At 41.3% G+C, this 13,743-nt stretch overlaps 1 protein-coding gene across 2 annotated transcripts; it reads right to left on the minus strand.

Annotated features, from left to right (window-relative positions):
* Positions 1 to 136: 136 nt before the first annotated feature.
* On the minus strand, positions 137 to 12,538 carry p2ry6 (pyrimidinergic receptor P2Y6). 2 transcript variants are annotated; one of them, XM_080844456.1, is made up of 2 exons: positions 12,280 to 12,538; positions 137 to 2,583 (listed from the first exon to the last, which is right to left on the minus strand). In XM_080844456.1, exon 2 carries the CDS (start codon positions 2,555 to 2,557, stop codon positions 1,505 to 1,507), a length of 1,053 nt encoding a protein of 350 aa, XP_080700582.1. In that variant the 5' UTR covers positions 2,558 to 2,583; positions 12,280 to 12,538; the 3' UTR covers positions 137 to 1,504. The 2 variants fall into 2 exon arrangements, with proteins under 2 accessions (XP_080700582.1, XP_080700583.1); XM_080844457.1 differs by lacking the exon at positions 12,280 to 12,538 and adding an exon at positions 10,483 to 10,577.
* Between the last annotated feature and the right edge of the window lie 1,205 nt (positions 12,539 to 13,743).

Genomic DNA, 13,743 nt, shown 5'->3' on the forward strand with positions numbered 1-13,743 from the left:
AAACAAACATACCGTACACATTTCATGTTTTCATTAAAGCAAAACACTGATTTTATTTCATTGTATTCAATTACATAGACATTATATTACATTCAATTATATAGACCTACATTAAATGAACTGCTGAAAAAACATGTTGTATAGCCTATTGCATGTTAAAAATATTTGCAAAAGTGATAGATATTATGAATCTAGTTGTCGAAGATGCCACACAATGTTGTGTGTAAGACAATTTGACAAAACAAAAGAGTGGACAAGACACACATTTAATGGTGGCCACTAGCACTGGTTTCACACACAGTTGTCACATTCAGGAACACATTTAGAAGAAAAGCATTAAATATCACACCGGCATGACATTACATACTGATATACCCAGACATACTATACAGGCCTGTAAAGCATACAACCATTTGTTATCACATTCGCTGCTGCCTTGTTTTTGCATTACATGCTAGAGACAGATTAAATAAAAAGTTGTAAACAAATGACATCTTTATTCATCTCAAGCCATGCATCAATGTCCTGTCATTCCATCATTAAGATGTATGACCTGCATTCATCTCAGTTAAATTTAACACTGATTAATACAATTATGCCCTCACATTTTGTAATTCAAGGTAGTTATTTTTTCTATTGAGATTGTAATCGAATCATTTGGACAATATACACTGTCATTCTGTATAAAGGACAGCAGAAATTTAGAGACATTTAGATAATAGTGCACTACTGCATACAGAGTAATGAGACAGGCATTCAAGTACAGAACAAGTTGCTTTGCAACATACACCATCTAGTGGTGAAACATATAAAACCACAAAAAAAAAACAATGTTAGTCAAGAAACTATTCACAAGAGGGAGAGAGTGGTTTCTCCAATAATGGAAATTATGCAAACTTGAAAGAAACCAAATCTCACAGTGAAAAATGAAACACAACAAATTACAAACTGCAGTTAATAGATTAATCAAGTTCAGTTCTCATAATACTCAGTGTGCAAACAAGCAGACATCATATGATATTACTGGTATGACAGCATACCATCAAGTAAATGCTATGTTATTCTGAAGCCAAAGCAGTTGGGGGTTATTCTGAAGTGCATATACATCAACATCATATATCGTTTCTGTTCCTGACCATATTTATCCAGTGTGATCACATAGAATTATCAGTAACAGTTTATTTTGTAGTCTGTCTTCAGAAACTCTACAGATGGTTTGTTGAAAGTCAAGTTCAGTCTTTCACTGAACATCACCGTAACCAAACCCAACCCAACCCCTAACCTTAACGACAAATTGTGGTTTACAGAGTCTCAACAGACTCTGTAGATAGTGTAAAAGAAGTGAGACTAAATAATCAGCTCCCCACTGTCATAATGCTATGTCCATGGAGTTTTGAAGAAAGAGACAGCGATGAAAGACAGCGATTCACCCTCTTCCCCTACGGGTGCACTCTCTTGCACTCTTTTGAACTCTTTTGAACTCTCTCGCAATCTCTGATCCTCATCACACATAACTGCTCTTCTCTCTGAGGGTGGTCATCCTGAGCAGGAATGAGCGTGTGCTGCGGCGGAACTTGGGCTGCGTGAAGTAGAAAAGGATGGGGTCCAGCACGCTGTTCATGCTGGCGAAGGGCCGCGTGCACTTGTAGATCACGGAGAACAGGTTCCTGACCTGACAGGGGGCCTGGGGCAAAATGCGCACCAGCAGGTACATTGTCTTGGTGATGTGGAAGGGCAGGAAGCTGATGACAAACACCAGCACCACGATGATGATCATGCGGCCTGCCTTGTCCCTTTGCTCCTGCCCGGCCTCCCCAGGCCCGCCGCATTGTCGGCGGCACAGCACCCGCGCCATGAAGCAGTAGCACATCACCACACCCAGGAAGGGCAGCAGGAAGCCCAGGCAGGTGAGGGCGATGCCGTAGGGGAAGTACTCCCTCGAGCGATTGGGCACACTCAGGTCGTAACAGACGGTGCGGTTGCGCTGGGTGCCCGTGGAGGCAAACTGGAAGGTGGGAAAGCAGAGGATCGCCACGGCCAGCCACACGCCAATGCACACTCTCCATGCCAGCTGGCGGCCACCTCGCTTGTGCCAGGTGGCCATGGGGTGGCAGATGCCCAGGTAGCGCTGGAAGCTGATGCACGTGAGGAAGAAAATGGAGCCATGCAGGTTGCCGTAGAACTGGAAGCGCACCAGGCGGCAGGCCAGGTCCCCGAAGGGCCAGTAGTCATGGCTGGCGTAGTTGAAGATGAGGAGGGGCAGGGAGCAGACGTACAGGAAGTCGGCCACAGCCAGGTTCAGCATATAGATCTGGCTACGGGTCAGCGCCTTGCGGGTCCTCCAGATGCGAAGGATGACGGTAAAGTTGAGCGGGAGTCCCAGCACGAACACCAAGCTGTAGACGGCAGGGAGGAGGTAGCGCTTGAAGTCCTCATTGTAGGTGCAGGAGGGCAGTGCAGTCGATGAAGAGCCGGGAAAGGGCGAGGAAGATGTGGTATTTTGAAAGAAGACCTCATAAGCGAGGGTCTCGGTCAACATGGGATCCCCAGATGCCATCTATACAGCAGCTACGCTCTCACATTCTGGAACAGAGGCAGACACAAAGAATGCGCTTGAAGAACTTGCAGGGAGTACAGGCAGTGGGTTGCATACGTCAATACATTTTCAATGAGCACTTACTATGCTGTACATGTCTATGAATGTACATTCCTTAACTATATGTTTACATTACCAATATCTAATCCCAAATGAACCATCTGCATATTAAACCATTTTGTAAATTATCATTTCCACTGGTATGAATATAGATATTCAGAGAACAGACATTTCTAGAATCTGAAGTCCTATTGTTGGCATATGTACGTATGCAAGACATGTAATTGTATTTGGCAAAGGAACAGAGGCCATTTTTCATACAAGTAAATCATTCACTGCAGCACCACTGGCAGCCTGTAACTCTTATTGGCTGTCAGAACTCTCAGCTTCAGCTCTTGAGTTCAGTCTGATTTCTTCAAGGCCAGGTCCTAAGTCAGACTCACAAGACTCCAGCCAACGTCTAGAAGAGGAACCCTAAGGGGGGTGTTAATGGGCCATAACCCGCTTGGAGATATCAGGAGCATGTCAGGAAGTTGCAGAACTACTGATTGCTTCCTGAGTAGCTGGCCAAAGCTCAGAGCAGGAAACCTGCCCTTTGGTAGATGACCAGAAGAAACCCTGTCAGAGGAGCTCCACAGCCGTCGGTCTGAACCACAGACTGTTGACAAGCCAAAGGAGGGAGGCACACCCCTTTCCAGAGTCAATAAAATGATCTGTCAAAGACAATATTTACTTTGAGTGAAGATATGTATACAGTGTTCAACACTGTCAAGAGCAGAACAGGAACAATGTTGGGCTTGTTAAGCAGACCTTTTTTTCCCCCACATAAAATTGGTGTCGAATATCATGATAGAATTATGAGTCATCGTACATTTTAAAGGTTGGGCAGTTACAGAACGTGCACACAATACTAAGATTTTGCGTGACGATTTTCCAGTGTAAACCAAATGTTACTCATTGCTGTTGTACTCACCTCTCAACACCCCAAGGTAGGAGCCATGGCTTACTGTTGTACACCTCTCACAGGTGAATCACAGCTACCATTATGTTCTCTCATTGCTAATACATCTGCCTCGACCAATAATAAGACACCATTCGTAGAATATTAATGGTACACTATTATCAAGTCCTCTTCAATGCATGTAATTCATAGTTAGTCACATACTGATAAATGCAGAGGATGCTTGTCAATCCTGACATACTGAATGAATCCTCACACTAGAGTCTTCCTTAGAGTACAGATATACATTACAGTTAATTTTAACAAATCTTTGTTGTTACAACTCTACGTGTCTGAGGGCTGCTGTAATTTAATTTCTAGGAACTTCTAATCTCCTTTGTTTCCTCATCCGCAGAACTATAGTCCTATTTTCAATTGTCTTTAATCTAGACACTGATTAACCCTGATATTGTGTAAGACCTGACACACACCCTTTTTTCACAATAATTCACTCCTTAATGTGTGAAACATTAATGATTATACATGTGTGTGAAAGATCAATGAAATCCTTCATTCCTGACAGATCTGCAGGGACAACGTGCCTTATGTGTCCGGGCAGGTTTGACAGACAGGGGGGGGCTGACAGCGGTCATGCTTCAGCGGGGTTGTGAAATGCTGTCTGAGCAGAAACACCTAGGCCTTCCAAAGAAGGGCTCAGCACATCAAGTTCCACTGAAGTTGCCATTCATTTAAATGCCATGAGTGTTAAAAGAACATAATGCTTAATTTTCAGTTTGAATGAGAAGTTTCACCGGCAGTCTCAATTAGTCCAATGTGTATCTGGCAAACAAGTAATTGAGTAAGGAGTACTGAGGGTGAGGAACTATATGAACCATTCTGTGTACCATGGACACAGTTCCTACCTACGGCTCTATCAGTTATAATGAGTTTTAATGCAAGTTAGTTCTGGCCATACAATCTTACTGAATACAGTTTGTTTTCATAACAGCAATGTTACGTCAGCTAAATGGTCTGTGTCTGCTGAACACATAGTGCTGACACATGGTAATTTATTCAGGGTTCCCACCCACTTCCATTGACAACATTTCCAAACTTTTCCATGACTTGCCAAGGTCCTTTAAGTGAATTTCCATGACCTTTTAATACCTACAAGTACACAAAATTGCATACCTTACACCACAGGTTGGGCCTAATTATTGAATGAAACCTTTTCCATTATTTTTATAAGCTAGTTAGGCTATGTCAAGTGGAAACTGTATCAAGCTTCAGAATTCCACACAACAAATTCTTACTCCTAAACTTTCAATGATCTTTATCTCCAATGAACTTTTAAAGATTCCCATGACCATGAGAACCCAGATGTTTTTCTATGATCTTTATCTCCAATGAACTTTTAAAGATTTCCTTGACCATGGGAACCCAGATGTTTTTTCTATTTTTCATAAGAACAGGCAGCTAGTGGTGAAATTACTGTTTTCAGTTGCAAATATTTGAAACTAAATATCAGGGCATCTCACTTTACTTGTTATGTTGGTTTTCCCAGCTGTCTGTTGAACGCCATAGAGCACTCATCATCACGATTGTGAAATAAATGTTTTTATCTTGCTATATATACACAACAGCTTTGTTAAATAACAATCTGTGACATATTTGTCAGAATGTCTATTCATTCCCATAAAGTGACATGGGTATGAAGCTCCAGATTTGATAACTATACTACCTTTGCATATCAAGTGAGTTTCACTAGAAGAAAATGGGGATGTATTGTTACAATCGACAATCAGAAAACAGTTATGAAACCAGAAGGAATCTCACCTCAGCTCCGCAGACAGCTAGCAGGCAGAGGCTTGCTAAGATCAAATCAAATGAGCAGGTCTATCCAAAGAACATCTTTCTTGCAGAAGCCTTGTCTAGGTAAAGAGATTGAGTAACGGCAGTCTATGGTTTACGTCATTACTTGTATATAAGCTGAATTTGTGAAAGAGGTGAGGGACTGGTGAAAGTGATAATTCTAAAAATACAAACATTTTAGTGAGAAAAATATAGAACTCATGTCTGCAAATTAACATATGAATGCGTAGCAGCCAGGGTATAAGCAGAAGCATGGACTCCATAACTATGCAGTATATGCATTTTAAAACTCTTTAACACTGCATTATGTAATGGCTGCAATTTCACATTACAGTTTCTCTCCATTGCTTCGGATCATTTCACGAAACAGAAATGACATTCTCAAAACAACACGTGCAAGCCTCCAAACCTCTGGGCACTTGTTCACAACCGATTGGAATTTCTCATTCCTTTAATCATATTGCAATTGTATTAGCACATCCTTGTTAATGACAAGTACAATTGCTTACAGTTTGCACACATTTCAAATGATGTAGTACATATTTTGCCTTCCATTAGCCCAATTACAAATTGAATGTATCCTGCTGGTCTAAACTGACTGTTGCTTCTCAGTCAAGTTGTTGTTCTCTGCAAAACATGTTGGCATAATGTCCTTGTGTACATCATTGCCTGCACAATAGCTCACTCCACTGTCAAAATCTTTCAGGCACATAATACCATGAAAAACATCATGCTATATACTGTAATATGGATCTCTTGGATCAACAGCTTAATTTTCAGTTGCAAGTAGAACTTTACTAATCAAGGGGAAGATTCACACATCCGATCACCAACCACACAGTAAGTTTAGTTAGCTGATAGGTCCTATCCAGGAGTATAAATGCTTCCTGTTTGAGGAAGAGGAGGAAGAAGAAGAGGAATAGGAGCAACGGTGTATGTCCCAGGCTAGCACAGGGGCAACATCACCATGTGTGGTGCCATTTCAGAGAATGATGTAGTCACCCACATTCCCAGTCTTGGCGCATACAATACCCAGAAGCTCCAGGTGTTTTTGGACTGCCTGCACTCTGATCTTATTTGGGTTTGGTAGGGCCACACTTGCCTACATTTGTCACTGTGTGGGACAATGTAAGCTCCCATCGTGGCCCACTCATCAGGGCGTGGTTTACTGCCCATCCAAGAATCCTGATGTTGCTTTTATCACCTTACTCCCCAAATACTCAATCCTATCGAGGAGTTTGTGCAGTCGAGGAGTTCGAGGGAGATGTGATGTCGATGAAAATCTGTGGCCAGACAGACAGGAGCGTGAGGATGAGCAGGAGAGTGAGGACAACAACTAGTGAAACTCCAGCTTTGCTTTACTTTCTTACTGTATGTGTTGTTAGTTTAGGCTATACATCATTTTATATTTGATGTGCTTATTGTATGACACATTTTCTGTTACTGTAACCACGATGTATGGCAATAACTGTAACAATTTCCATGGCAGTATGAGTGCTACCTTGTAGGCTCTTGAATTATCCTGGAAAGAAAACATCTACTGCAGTAAACATTCAGTGTCAAAGGACTGAGCCAATATTGAAATGTGCACATGAGGGATATTTCTATGGTCCACTGCCATACTGACAAAACATCAAATCGTTTTGACCTGCAGAGTTTAAACAATGCCAAAGGGGCTTTTCATTTTGGGGGCACTGACTATTTGTATGAGGAAAGGAATTAGTTTTGACTGATGAGTTGTCTGTTTTAGGAGAGATATAACCTTTTGCAGGTGTGCCTTAGTGTTTTGCTAAACCATCTAGGTCAGGGATGGGCAACTTTCATGATACGGAGGGCCACATTTTTTTCATCGCCACCATCGGTGAGCCACATGACCAGGGATCAGACTGCAACTTACAAAGCTTGAGATGCAGTTCGTTGCTCACTGACTGCCGATATTTTGGTTTGATTCGGAAGGAATGGGAGTGTTCTCTATCTGCCAACAGTATAATTACAAAGGATTAATTCAGTAGTGTTTTGAAAAATCTGGTCATTATTTATTTATTTATTTAATTAATTATGTTTTATCTAAGGGCCACACTGAGTGAGGAGCCAGGCCGCATGTGGCCCCCGGGCCTCCAGTTGCCCATCCCTGATCTAGGTCATTTTGGCAAATGTATTTAAAGCTTTGAGGATGTGCTCTTTTTTTCAAGAGTTGAGCCACAACAATCGAGAAGGAACCTTTCATTTTTGGGGCATTGACAATTCATATGAATAAATCAATTGGTTTTGAAGCTTGGGCTAACTGTTTTAGGTGAGATATGACCTTTTGAAGGTGATCTATGTAGTTATGCTGAACCATATAGGCTATTTTGCCAAATGCACTTAGAGCTTTGAGAATGTAATTTCTGTTTCAACAATTGGGCAAAAGCAATGGAGAAAAACTGTAATACTTCCTCCATTTAAATATCAGTAAATTAAGCCCTCTGCTGTCATTGAGAGCACATGTCCATAGAGTTTGAGCACTACAAGTACACTGGGTGTACAAAGGACCTTTATTTTTTATTTATTTTACAAGGTACACAGTCCATCTGTTTCTTTGAACTTGCTTTCCCTTAAATGTATCTTGAGTCTCTAGTAGCAGACACAGACAGATTAGTTTATAGGCCCTTATGCCTACTCCATAAATAAGGCCATGAAGTCAGCTACACAGCAGGACGATGAGGAGGCAGATATCTATCATGTGGCTGAACAAACAGCCATCACTGTGGCCCGGGAGCTTATCGGCACCCAGGTCCATAAAGTGCTAACCAGGTCTCAATCACCTTGCTCTCTTTTTTTTGTGTGTCCATAATTATACATGCATTGTCCTGTTATCCAGGATGTGTGTGTGTGTGTGTGTGTGTGTGTGTGTGAGAGTGACAGACAGACAGAGACAGATAGAGACATACAGAGACAGGCAGAGAGAGATAGAATAGTGTAGAATAGAGATAGATAGTGTAATGTGTGTGTGTGTGTGTGTCTGTGCATTAGAGATTTTATGAGTGGTATCAGTGACATGAGTGGATATACGTAGATGGAATAGATGGACCTTTCAAAATCTAACTAGTGTGGGAACATGTTCTTCAGAACCTGAGACGTAAATACTGGTCCAGAGAAACCTCTCCTCACGTGTGCTACAGCCCACCAAGTGTGAGGCATATGAAGCCAGGGCCTTAATTTAGAAACCTGCTGCCTTCCTGTCACCCTGTCTTGGTGCTCGGTGATGTGCCAGGAACAGGACACCACACAGAAGAGCGAGAGAGAGAGAGAGAGAGAGAGAGAGAGAGAGGAGAGGCCTCAGCCTCCTGTGCAGTAATAACTTGGAGCCCTACTCCCCCCTCATGATTCATTTCTGTGATTGGGCAGTAGACAGGCTATGATATATGCTTCCCCTGAATGTGCATACTCACTGTCTTGACATCATAGCCACACTGACACCAATAACAGTAAGGCCAAGGCACAATCTGACGGGTTACTCAGATCCTGCAGGATAACCACTTTATCAAGTACTAGCGCTGTTTTTGTAGAGAAATACTGATGTATAGACAATGGTCACATTATGTCCACAATATCTAATCTGATCATCAATACTGCACACTTATAAAAGGATAATGATTAATTAATATAATAATTTATAGCCATCAGTGACCAGGAACTTCGGATAAAGGGTGATAATAGATTTTTACACTATCTTTAGGGTGGAATCCTTCACAAACACCTAACAGTGACAAAGAAAATCAAAGGATTAACAACCTCTCAATGTAATAGAGTGGATTGTTACTGAATATGTGGGCAGAAACAGAATCTATAAGCCTAGTGGTCCACTGACATGTTCAATGAAGATTGTAATACTATTAATTAAAAAACAATACACAACAATCACAGTAGAAAATATCAACTTAATCAATCCCCCCCATTAAATATACATCTGATATGCAAAGTACTTTTGGTCATTTTCTACAGCTATTATGCCAAAATGTTTAACTTGTAGCATTTTAGTTTCTCTTCTTTGTTCCCCTGAAGAAAGATCTCTCACCCCAATACTTACTTCCTCTTGTAGATAACTGAAATAAATGAGATTGGCCAAACACTGACTTGCAACAAACAACTGCTAGAATAAGTCAGGGGTCATTTTCTTTTTTCCTCGTTTTTGAGATTGACCATGACACCATTGCACCTGACCATACATTGGGAGAGGTGTGCATCTTAGTTTATTGGTGCAGTAAAATCCTTAGAGGACTACCAGTGACAGGACAAGTTGAAAATGAAATGTTGTGCAAACTAATTTTTCTGCAGTTGAATTTCTAGACATGGCTAAGATACCTCATAACCTGGTAAATGACAAACTATGTGAATATGAATCATATTATACTCATAGAAAAGGAATATAAAGTACATATGAAATACCATTTAAAATATGAAATCCCAGAAATTTGCCAGCATATATCTGACAATGTGTCCATGTTGTCTATTTGTATGATCATGTAGACTGTAGAGACTAAAAGTGATTCCCTTATCAGCATCAATACATTATGAAGGGTTGTCATGCTCTTCAACAGAGATCAATCACTCATTCTCATCGTGTCAGGGGCGCTGCTAGCAGTTGAAAACGGTCAGGGTTTCTCCCAGACCAGACCTTTGGGGGTCCGGGGGCATCCTCGGGGCTTCCATTTCTTAATTCTGGCAGCTAAAGGCACCGTTTTCATGCAGTTCAAGACAGCAACTGTACGCCTGAAGACAGGCTATGGCATCCGAGACCTGTCGTCTGACTCGCATGAACATGACCACATTCATTATACCACACTGCTTGTATGAAAACACTTTTTCTGTTGATAACATTGACACGGGACATGGGCATCGTCAAAGGTTACCCATAAACTCGTGTTTTGATAATGAAGAAAACATTTACGAGGTAGGCTATCTCTACACAGAATTTACATGTGAACATCATATTGTCTGAATATCAGCCCTTGTTTGGTTAAACGAGTTTTAGTATAGTGTTGTCTGGTGACAGATTTTAAACTGGGGGATGTTAAAGTTGATTCCTTTTTACCTTGCTCTTTCCCGAATGCTCAGCAACAGGAGATAACTCTTCCTCCTCCGTCTTGCATGCGTTGCCTTGATTCTTTTTCTTTTTGAAAAACGTCTATTATCCATAGCCTTCAAGTCCTGCAAGTCAGTTAGCTAGCTACCTACCACCAGATGCGAACAATGTCAAGCCCTTTATGCAGTGCGCGCTCTCCCTCTCTCTCGTCCTCACACAAAATGCGCGCGTGCCAGCTAATGTGAAGTAGCCTAGGCTGCTGCTTGAATTAAACACAGAGGACCCAGTACTTGCGATTCCGATGCACGATATGCTATAATTTCTGAGGAATTTAAATGCATGATCGGAATGACAGATGTCAGAGTCGGGACTTTTTTGAATGTATTTTTATTCTATTATATTATAACCATAGGCTATAGCCCATAATGCCCAGGCCCTTCGACACTCATGTTAGGGAATAATTCATGTTTAATCAGCTGATCAGATTGATGTAGTCTGGATGTATCAAAATCCTGTACGGGCAGATTGCAAAGAAAAGACTGCTGTACCTTAAAGGTAAACGGTGTCTGAAACAAACAAATCTACGTGTTTTTTCCCATGGACATCTTGTTCAATTCTTCCTAAATCTTGTCTCAAGTAGCTACTGATGAACAACAGACCACTCTGCCATACCACTCTTTTTTCTTAGTCCCATCACTGTAGAGTAGCAGTGAAACCCATTAAATCCATAGCAACCAGAGGACATTCACATTGGCATCACTAAGTCAGTGGAATCTTTTGAGAAAACAGTGTTCATCAGGACTATCCAGAATTCCACACCCAGAGGTCCATTCCAATCAAATGAATACATGCTGAAAAAACATTCCAGATGCACAATTAACATTTCTGTAGTACATCCACATGGTCTGGATCAAGGCAAAGGTAAGTACTTCAAAAGAATATGCTGTAGATCGTCAGAGCTCCTTTCTGACGGTGCCTACCTTGTTGTCAAAAGCAACCAATTACCAGTTGAGCTCACAGGCATTCAGCCGTGCAAGATGAGACAAAGCTTAATGTCAGCACTGACACCGTGGGTTACACTAAAGGTATGTGACTGTGGCTGTTGCTTTTAACATACAACATTAGCATCCACATTACTTAGCCTACATTTTTAAATAGCAAATGGGCTCCTCTGTTGACCCAAGTCTATGATGTTTTTTAGGTCCAGCTTTTTTTAAAAATGGATAGAGTCGCAGTAGCCTAATATCAATATGAAAACAATGCATTGCTTACATAAACTGATGCCAAACTGTACCGAAGTTGAAACTGTAAGCCACATAAATTATGTTGAGGTGATCATTGCAAAGGGTGAAACAATCCCTGACAAACAAAACATAGTCACGGAGTAAAGCAACAGCAGCGCTTTTTGAAAGAAAATAAACAAATAGTAGGCTATAAGAAAGCGTTTGTTTAGTTGAGTCAGAGCAATAACTCTAACTCAAATTATTTTAAGGCTTGCAACAATTTGGCTATACATATTTAAATAACTATATTAGACCATGGAAATTAACTTAGTCAACGTCAAAAACAGCATTCCATCCTAAATCCTTCTGCACATGGCATTGAAACATTTTGCTTCAACAAAACATGCATATAAGATCCACAAACGAAACGGAATCCAGTTTCAACTGAGCCACATGAGTGCTATTTAAAGTGCTGTAGCATGTGTATGACAATATGTTGGTAGTTCGAGTCAGATGGATTTCATGATAATTCACTATATTATGATCTGGGTTAGTTTTGATCCCGAGCGAATTTGTTGCTTACCTTTTGGGTTATTGGACCTGAAGTTAAAGGGCTTCTCGTTGTGCTCAGTAGTGTAGCAAAACATGCCACCAACACCACGCAACAAGTAAGTTATTACGAATAACACTGTCTTTAGAACTGTACCACGCTGTTGTGTGCCACGCTTCAGTAAGCAAGTAACATTGAGTGAGTATTTTAGAAACACTCTGCTTCCTCTTTTGCTTTTAGTTTGCCTTCCCGCGTTGAAGTCCACGTCCAAATCACTCTCTAAACGCCCCCGGCTTACTTGCGGGTAACCGTTGTCGCAAGCTAGTTTTCGCAACACCTCAAGTAGGTTTAACACTGTGCGCAAATGCTGACTGTCATTGCTAGCCAGCGTGGCAGACAGAGTTGATGTAAGGATTTGATGTGGGACTATATCGCAGAGTGTGTTTACAGTTTCCGCACCTTGCATATCAGTCGTGAAGATTGCCCTTATCGCTGCGGTAAGACGAGTTGGTGCATCTCCTATTTTCTTGAACCACATGCCACAAATGACATAGTTCAGTCATTAATCTTGAAAATGCAATTCCTATACAGAGCATAAAACCTTGAAGCAATCTAAAGGGTATCCAAAATCTGATCCGTGCGAAGCCATTCATTTGACTTAGGTTTGGTACAGTGTGTCAATCACCTGAAGAGCTTGTCAGTGATGGGTGTTTGGGTGTGTGTCTGAGTGTGCGTGGGTGTGTGTGTGGCTACTCTGAGTCTATTCCTGGCCATGCACGGCGGCAGGATTTTTTTCTCTCCCGGTGCTAAGGGGGGGCTTGACCGATACGTGGGGTAGCTAAGAAAATAATTTATTTTCATTACGTCACTTACTTTATTAAGAGGTTCTTGTTTTTTTTCCCCAATAAAAGCAGCTATGATACACAGCACGAGAATGTAATACAAGCGGCAATGGCGGAAATGTTTCACGTGCGTGCAAAGGTTCAGCTCCGGACAGCGACCATGCGCCTGCCCATAACCAGACAATACATCCAACATGCAACAAGTATTTATTCCATATGCATAATAAATGAAAACAAACAACTATGCATTGACAATATTGTCTCGGATCACAACATCATAACTTACATTACATTAATAGTAAAACTCATAACATAGGCTACAAGTGCAGCCGCAACGAGAAGTGCGAACAGCTTGTTTGAATGATTAAAAACAAACAAAAAAAAATCACCAGAGTTGTTTTACAGTAGGCTAGGACAATGCGTCTGTTGCTGTGGTTAAGTGCAAATGAGTCCATGATCTTCTGGATCTTCTGGACATCCAGAATCGTATTACGCTCTGAAGACTCTAGTTCTGCATAAAACAAAGACGTATCGACAATCGACTGGAACTTCAGCGACGAACTTTTTTTTGGTAGGTTAGCAGGACTCGTTCTTTTTTATGAGCTAAAGATTGTGTAGATGCCAGACAGTGGAACGGGTTGAAACGAAAACAGTG

Source organism: Sprattus sprattus, assembly GCF_963457725.1.
Source record: "Sprattus sprattus genome assembly, chromosome: 9".
In the NCBI taxonomy this organism is placed as follows: domain Eukaryota; kingdom Metazoa; phylum Chordata; class Actinopteri; order Clupeiformes; family Clupeidae; genus Sprattus; species Sprattus sprattus.